General features: G+C 50.2%; 1 protein-coding gene across 1 annotated transcript; it reads left to right on the top strand.

Annotated features, from left to right (window-relative positions):
• The first annotated feature begins 1,750 nt into the window (after positions 1-1,750).
• Positions 1,751-7,579, top strand: COPRS (coordinator of PRMT5 and differentiation stimulator). The gene is made up of 4 exons (XM_035027771.1): positions 1,751-1,953; positions 4,305-4,371; positions 6,479-6,700; positions 7,146-7,579. Exons 1-4 carry the CDS (start codon positions 1,855-1,857, stop codon positions 7,313-7,315), a joined length of 558 nt encoding a protein of 185 aa, XP_034883662.1. The 5' UTR covers positions 1,751-1,854; the 3' UTR covers positions 7,316-7,579.
• The last annotated feature ends 1,301 nt before the right edge of the window (positions 7,580-8,880 follow it).

Here is an 8,880-nt window from a genome sequence, read left to right as displayed (position 1 = left end):
GTGGTGGTTGGCTCTTTTTTTTTTTTTTTTAAGATTTATTTATTAGAGAGAGAAGGTGTGGAGGGAGGGGTGGGGGGAGGCAGATTTCAAGCAGATTCCCTGCTGAGCGCAGAGCCCATTGTGGAGCTCCATCATGACCTGAGTGGAAATCAGGGTCCGGCACTTAGCTGACTGAGCCACTCAGGTGCCCCCTGGTGGCTGGCTCCTTAAAGCAAGGCTATGAAGGTGGGTCACCCTGGGGTCATCACAACCCTGTATCTGGGGCTCACTGTTGCAGGTTGTGAAGATACATCTAGCTAGTGCACCCAGAGCTTCACTGTTAGATATGGTAGCTTCTAGCCATGTTGGCAATTTAAATCTATTGAAATTAAATATTTTCTCATTTACACTGACCACATTTCAAGTTCTCAACAGCCACATGTTTATCATACTGGACACTACAATTAATAGAGCTTTTATTTCCACCATTAAAGGTTCTAGTGGAGAGTGTTGACCTCAGTCCAGTTCGATTGGGGAAACCTGACTTAAGGGTCAGAACAGAGCACACATTAATTGGTCACATTCTTTTCTCTGCAGGAAGTCTACATAGAGGAAAGAAAAGGTACTGTGTATCAACTGTTAGGCTAAATTTTTTTATAGTAGGAAAAATTTTTATTTAAAATTTTAAATTTGAGTGTAGTTGACACAATGTGAACATCAGTTTCAGGTGTACAACATAGCCGATTCAACAACTCCATATGTTATGCTGTGCTCCCCACAAGTGTAGTTCCCATCTGTAATATCATTGACTATATTTCCTATACTGTACTTTTTATCCCCGTGACTTACTCATTCCATGACTGGAAGCCTGTGTCTCCTGCTCCCCTTCACCTGTTTTGCCCCCCCCCACACTAATTTTTTTCAAATGTCTTTGATGGTTCACATTCGTTGAGGGAGATGAAGGAATAAGCTCTCTAATGTCCCACAAGATTGTCATAAAGTGACCTTGTGAGCAGGAATCCCAGTTTCTAGGTTTTCTGCTACTTCATTGTTAAAATGATTATCACACCCTGAGCAGGTTTCTTAAGAAGAGTTTAGGCAGCCTGGGGAAAGGCAAGGAAGGGTGACTTTAGAGTTGGGTTTATCCCCAACTCAGGCCCTGCCCGTCTGCTCCTGCCCTCAGGCTATAGAGGGCCAGACTTTAAGCATTACAAAATAGGAGTCCAGGCCAGACTACTGTGACAGCAGAGAATGTTTAGGGTTACTGTGACTGTCATATGGGTGTCTGCACGTCGTTTTCATCATCTATCCTGGTTTCTAATCAACTTTATAAGAACTTACCATTAACAGGGTGGAGAATCCCTGGGCACATCCATTTGTGGGTGGGTTATAGTCCCATTCCAGCCTGAGTTCTGCAAACACCTGTGACGAGAGAGTGAAATGTGGTTGGAGCTCAATTGCAGTCAAACTTTTGAGAGCTGAGCTTTGTAGACTATCAGGGAGACTCGGGTAATTGAATATCCTAGCAGGAATTCGAGGTTTGGGGGCCGAAGCACATCCAGCGTGGTGGGGCAGGGATAACGGTTGGCACTGCAGACTCAGCTAGTCGTCAGCCCTGGGATGGGCACCCGCAGGAGCACCAAAAATCCGATCCCGGTACCCGTAGGTAGAGGGGCTTCGGCTGCCGCGCGCACGCGCCCCGCCCCTCCCGCGCAGCCCCGCCCCTGGCTTCCTCGTGACCCGTGTTCCGCCCCCCTCGGCCGGGAGCGCCCCCGGCTGATTGGCCCCTCCGCGGCGTATCCTCCGGCTGGCAGCCAGGCGGGCGCGTCACGTGGCCGAGCAGCGTCCAGGACTCCGATCCGCGGGCCGCCAGGCATGGACCGTCAGGCCGCAGGAGTCCGGGCGCTGGGGGCCGCCGAGCCGCCTCGGGGTCCGCCGCTGCCGAGCGCGCGGGAGGCGCCCCCCAGCCCGGGGGTGAGCGCAGCCGCCAGCAGCGGCCCGGGGCGGGAAGTTGCGGGGCTCGCGGGCCGGGCCCGGCGGGGCGGGGTTGGGGGCCGCGGGGCCGCGGGAGCGCCGTTTGGGCGCGCGCTCGCGCTGGAAACTGCCGGGCCGCGGCGGCTGAGGGCGTGGGGGCTGGGGGGGGACGAGCGGAGGCGGGGGGTCGGGCTGGCAGTCTCGGGGGCGCCTCTGCGTACTTGCTGAATGGGAAGTGATGCTGACGACCGAGAGCTGGGGGCCGCTGCCGGGGGCCTGGGCCGGGGCCAGGTGAGGGCGGCGAGGAGCGCGCTGTCCCCGAAGGACCTGTGACCAGGGGTGGGGATGCACGGCTCACCCTGAGCACCGCATGATGTCTGATGCACTCTCTCCTTTTCTGTTTACTGAAACCAAAGGCCCGGCTTGACGCAGGGTTTCCAGAAACTTGTTTTCATTTGCGCGCCAGACAGCTCCTGGTTTTTCAAAGACCGTTATTACAGTCGTCACCTGTCCTTGTTTACAGCCAGTCAGTTCTGCTGGGTGGTGAGCTCCTTGAGGGTAGGAACCCTCTGTTGAGTGCTGTTAACCCGGCTCCTCGCGTCCTGCCTGCCACGATAGACACGGCTGTTAATGGGAGGGAGGAATGGAATGCTTGTTTAAGCATCAAAGATGGTACTAAACCCGAGTAAGATAGGAAAAATGCAGTGATAGACTTATAAAGAAAATTACTTAGCGGGGCGCCTGGGTGGCTCAGTCGTTAAGCGTCTGCCTTCGGCTCAGGTCATGATCCCAGGGTCCTGGGATCAAGCCCCACATCGGGCTCCCTGCTCGGCGGGAAGCCTGCTTCTCCCTCTCCCACCCCCCCTGCTTGCGTTTCCTCTCTCACTGTGTCTCTCTCTGTCAAATGAAATCTTTAAAAAAAAATTACTTTGGAGTGCAGACAGGGTGAGACTGATTCTGCCAGGACGTAGCAGGAAGGGATGTGTGCTTCCTCTCCAAGGTAACAGGGTGGTAGTAGTGCCTGCAGAGGCGTGGAGGTGAGGAAGGACAGGGCAGATGGCTGGGAGCTGGGGTGGCAGAGCCTCAGGGCCAGGGGAGAGAACTGTGCTCAGCAGGTCGAGGGGCCCTCATGGGTTGGTGTGAATGCCATGGCCAATTTTATGTTCCCACGTGGAGGGCTGTTGAAGGTTTTTGAGCAGAGTGAGGCTGTTAAGGCTGGGCAGGGTGGGTGAGTGGGAGGGCAGGGAGCTATGACAGTGGTCCACGGGAGAGATGCCACCAGCTGACCTGTAGCGGTGACCAAGGGTTGTCACTGACTACAAGAGGTGGAATTTATTCATTAAATCTAGGGATGACTAGGTCATGGGCTAATTGGGGCAGGTGCCAAGTGCACTTCAGGTGTAGGAGCTAAGAAGGCGGATTTAAATTCAACAGATACTACATTCCTGCTACGTGCCAGGTGTTTTCATAAGTGTTACCTTGTCATAAGCCCCCTGCAAGGTCAGAACAGTCATCTCCAGTTTCTGGAGAAGGAATCCCAGGTGTGGGGGTTGAAGTGGTCTATCAAGGTCACACTCTGAATGAATGGCAGAGCTGGGATGGAAACCATGTCTTATGCAGGCTGTGAACATTTCTTGTTCCATTTACAAAGCAGTCTTGGAGGTTATAGGATTTCAGGAACTTTTGAGTGATGGGAGCAGAAAAGCATGTAGTTGGCAGTAGGGGAAGACTTCTTTCTCTTCAGTGTCACTTAGGAACTACAGCTCTGTTGCCCCCTTGTATCAGGAGACAGAATTTGCTAGAACGTGAAGTCACTGAAAAGGTAAAAATGAACATGGCAGTAGCACCTGCAGGAAACAGCTACCAACCCTAGGGTTGAGGGAACGCAGGAATGAGGTGGGAATGATTAAAATTTACAGGCTCAGAGGGGAGGCTTTGCAGAGCTGAAATTCCAACTTCTGAGGAGGAGGTGCTGCCCACAGCTACTGCTGGGGTCTCCGAGCTTGGAGGAGGGGGCCTGAGGGCCTGGGACTCAGACCCCCAACGGGAGGGCCCAGGGAGGAGGTTGGCTCCGCCAGTGCTGGCAAACTGAACTGGATCCAGTGGCCGCTGTAGGAGGGTGCTGTTGCTGCCACTGCCGGGGGCAAAGTGTCACCCGGGGTGAAGTGTCACCGGGGTGGCGTCTGCAGGAATAGGAAGGAGCGAGGCCCTTCTCCCTCGGGCCTTGCTGCATCTCCTAGGGCAAAGCAGAAGTGGGGGTTTACAGAGCCCCAGCCCCACCCTCACAAAGGTGAGAGTGCGAGATGATAGCTTAATACCGGGTCCTGGGTAACCTTCTCTTCTTCCTGCAGGCCAGCTTTGCTCCCGCTGACCACTCCGGGCAGGAGAGAGAGACCAAGAAGGCCATGGATCGGCTAGGCAAGTAGACAGTGGAGAAGACGGGGGTGGATGTGGGGAGGGACTGTCTCTGCGTCTTGTTGACCCCTTTCCAGCCAGTTCTCTTTGCTGCTGAGTTGCGTTTTCTGCCTGGTGCTTCCACAGTGCCCTCGTGTGGTAGCGCGGCTGGAGCTTCCTTTAGGGAAGTCCTGACCTTTTGTCCAAAAAACCCTCCCCTTCTGCTGAGAAAGGCAGCTTAGGGCAGCAGCAAGAGTATGGGGCTTTGGAGGCAGACAACATTGTTTTCACTTTCAGCTCTGGCTCAGAGTCCTGGGCTCCAGTTTTGAGGCCTTAGATAAGTCACTTACCCTTTTTTCCTCTTTAAAATGGGGATGATAATGCTTACCTCAGAGGGTGGTTCTGAGGATTGGGTGGGAGGATCTCGAGCTGTAATAACCACCAGCTACTGGTGCTCTTTAAATCTAAGCGAATTATAATTAAATACAATGAAAACCTCAGTTCCCTATTCACATTAGCCACATTTCAAGGGCTCAGCAGTCACACGTGGTTCCTGCTAGCTAGCCTGTTGGAGCACAGATGAGAGAATATTACCATCATCACAGAAACTCCCGTTGGATAGCCCTGGTCCAAAAGAAGCACTGTGCCCACACGGACATGTAGGTCCGGTCATAACAGCTGACACTTGCTGAGTAAGGGCCAGATACAGTTCCAAGTGTTTCTTTTCCCGTTCCCCCCTTTTTAAAATAGCTCTCACAACAATCCTATTTTCATATTTACAGATGAGAAAACTGAGGCACAGAGTAAAAATTAAAAAAAAAATGTGGTCAAACACATACAAAATGTACCATTTAACAGTTTTAAAGCATAGAGTTCAGTGGCATTTAGTCACAATGCTGTGTAACCACCATGGCTATTTAGTTCCCAAACACTTTCAGCGCCCCATAAGGAAACCCTGAACCCGATAAGTAGCCACACCCCCTTCCCCAAGCCCCTGGCGACCACTGATCAGCCTTCTGTATGGATTTCCCGTGCCAGTGGAATGATATGCCATGTGGCCTTTTATGTCTGGCTTCTTTCACTCAGCATAATACTTCCAAGATTCATTCGTGTAGCATGAATCAGTACATTCCTCTTTATGGGCCGAATCCTCCCGTCATCTGGATACACTACCTCTAGCTTGCTTATTCATCCCGTGGATGGGCATTTATTTGACTTGTTTCCACCTTCTGGTGATCGCAAACAGTGCTGTCACGGACATTATTGTACCAGTCTTGTTTAAATACCTGTTTTCTATTCTTTGGGATGTCCGTTTAGGAGGGGAAGTGCTGGGCTGCGTGCTAGTTCTGTGTTTAAGTTCTCGAGGGCGTGGCCGAGTCCATTTCCGCTCAGTCACACAATGACTAATCGGCACAACTGGTATTTGGACCGGGGTAGCCCGGCTCCAGAACCCGTGCCCTGAACTACTGCTTTTTTGCTTGTAGCTGCCATTATTATACAGTGTTAGTAGCATGGCTGTGTTCAGGCTGATTGTTTTCCCAGCTCTGACCTGGCTTCTCCATAGCATGGTATGCTGGGAGGTCCATTATCCTCCCCCAGACTTTCTTCCATTATTTTGAGACCTTTTGAAAGTATACTGTCCAGCCCTCCCTGGTACAGGGAGGAGGAGACGTGGTGGCTGTTTGTTGTCACTGGATGGGTTCCGCTCTTCTGCCTGCTTTCCTCCCGCCGTCCCCTTGTCCTGTGCTCCTTGAGGATGAAGAGAGAAATAGAGTACAAATTCAAGTTTGTATTGTGAAAGCTTGTCATTTTCCAAATGCCCTTTGCCTCAATTACCTGTAAATTACCTAAACATATAAACTGTGCTTGATTTGCTTGATTCCCTGTGTGAATTACAAGACCTCGTTTAAGGCAAAACGTTTTACTGAAAAAAAAAAAAAAAATCAACCCTTCTTCGAAAAAGGTAAACAGAAGAACATTTTTTTCTTTTTTTAAGTGCTCAGGTGGCTAAGGAACTCTGTACCCTTGTTTTGCTGTCTCAGGAGTCTGCCAGACGTTTTCCAAGCACACGAGTAGGCCCTATGTCGTTGCTGGTGGTTTTAAGACCTTCTTCCTTCTGTTGATTTCTTAGCCAGTGGAGCACAGAGCGTCCCTAATGGTAGTCCTACCCACGGTGAGGGCATCCACTCGGAAGAGGAAGGCTTTGCTATGGATGATGAGGATTCGGATGGGGACCTGAATACGTGGGAGCTGTCAGAAGGGGTGTCCGACTGTCCGCCCAAGGAGCAGGCTGCTGATCTTTTTAACGAGGACTGGGACTTGGAGTTGAAGGCAGATCAAGGGAATCCGTATGGTAGGTGTGGCGTTTCTGGGGTCCTAGGCCAAGGTTTGGAGACCCTCCTACCAAATTATCCCAAAGGCAGACAGTTTGGAAGATGGACTCAATCTGTGAGCTTAGCCTGATACCTGTTACAGGGCTGAAATGTCTGTGACAGCTTCTCTTTCATATTGGGAAAAATATGCAAATTTTGTAGTTGACTCTTAAAATATCTGTGTGAATCTAGCAGCTGCAGAGAGAAGTGCTGTCTTCTGCAGTTGCAGCCTCTGCACTGCTAAGGGCCCTCCCCTGAGAAGCACCAGTCGGGGGTGCCTCAGAACACACGCGTGTGCAGTCCAAGGAGGGCTCTATGTGTGTGCTTTTGAACTGCAAGTGTCTGTCTCCTAGACACTTTTTGGCTGTCTCCCCTCCCCTCCTACCTTTAATCTGTTTTTTTTTTTTTTTTTTAAACTGCTTGCAGATGCCGATGACATCCAGGGTTGCATTTCTCAAGAGGTCAAACCTTGGGTATGCTGTGCCCCGCAAGGAGACATGATCTATGACCCCAGTTGGCACCATCCACCCCCGCTGATACCCCATTATTCCAAGATGGTCTTCGAAACAGGACAGTTTGATGATGCTGAAGATTGAGTCTGTAGCTTCTTGCCTGGTGGGTGGGCCTGCCCTCCAGATGAAGGTCTCTCTTCCTTTCATTGAGGTGAGAGGTCACATTTGAGGACCCATTCCCAGCGATCCCGGAGTCGGGAACACAGACTGGTGTTAACTAAGGTCCCAGTGTCTTCCAGTTCTGTTGTTGTTGTTGTTTTTAGTGAGCTCCTCCTTGGGACATGTGAATGTTTGTGTCTGTGTCAGGAGGAGTTGTGTTCTTTATAAATAAAGGTAGAAAAAATTTGATATGCTTTTGTTTATTCCCCCACTTTTAATTGGATACTTACCAGCAAAGCTTTACTCCAGTTCAAGTCCCTGGCTTACATTTTAAGGATTGGAGGTACTCGGACCCTTAAAACTACTCTATGAAAGAAAATAATTTTTTGGCCAGAGATTAGAATCCAAGAAATGTTGGTGATTTTGTGGCTGATTTCTATTCCTGCTGATGAAAAATTGACTGTTTACTTAGTAAACAAGCAAGCTGGAACATGAAATGGCAAATAAATTAAACCAGCAATTATATAGCCCTCAACTGGTATGAAAGGATTTTGAAACTTATTTTCCATTGAATTATTTGCTCTTTATAATTACTATATGAAGTCAACGATTTTTTTAAATTGCCTTATTTTATTTTATTTTTTAAAGATTTTATTTGTAAATAATCTTTACACCCGGGGCGCCTGGGTGGCTCAGTTGTTGGGCGTCTGCCTTCGGCTCGGGTCGTGGTCCCGGGGTCCTGGGATCGAGCCCCGCATCGGGCTCCCCGCTCAGCGGGAAGCCTTCTTCTCCCTCTCCCACTCCCCCTGCTTGTGTTCCTGTTCTCGCTATCTCTGTCAAATAAATAAATAAATAAATAAAATCTTAAAAAAAAAAAAATCTCTACACCCAATGTGGAGCTTGAACTCACAACCCCAAGATGAAGAGTTGCATGCTCCCCCTGATTGAGCCAACCAGGCGCCCGAAAGTTGTGTCATTTTCGAGATGAGGAAAAAAAGACTCAAAATGTTTTGACTTCTGCAAGATCCTAGAGCCAGGAAATGGCGGAGCCATGCCCTAACCCCACACATGACTCTGAGGTCGGCTTTCCTTGGCTGCTCACCCCCTTGTGAGTACAAGCCTAGAGGTGGGTTCTGGGGGCTGTGCCTTGGCAGGTCTGTGATGCACCAGACTAAGTCGCCTTTGCGTCTCTTGCCGGCTCAGGGATTGCTTCTTACCTCCCTGCCTCCCTCTTGAAGCTGAATCAAGAACAATTTCAGATCTGAGATCCGAGTGAAGTCCACAGCTGTTAAATGAACATTTAACCATTTAAATGATTTTTCAGAGGCCCCACAAAGTGTGTGAGCAGGGCAGAACCTTATGAGGCAAAGCGGTGGCTTTCGCTGTGAGGGGCCTCATGACCAAAACTACCCTAGGGAGAAAAAATGGCCCTCTCCACCATCCTTGCTAAAGGGACAGTCATAGACCATATCACCACACTGCTCTGTCTTTCCTCCTCCTCCCAGTGCCGGAGCTGTTAGACCCGTGTGAAAATGAGCATTTCTGGTGTG

Source organism: Mirounga leonina, unplaced genomic scaffold (genome assembly GCF_011800145.1).
Source record: "Mirounga leonina isolate KUSES-001 unplaced genomic scaffold, KU_Mleo_1.0 Mir_200, whole genome shotgun sequence".
NCBI lineage: Eukaryota > Metazoa > Chordata > Mammalia > Carnivora > Phocidae > Mirounga > Mirounga leonina.
The sequence above is the reverse complement of the archived record's forward strand: the minus strand, read 5'-3'. Positions and strand labels throughout refer to the sequence as shown.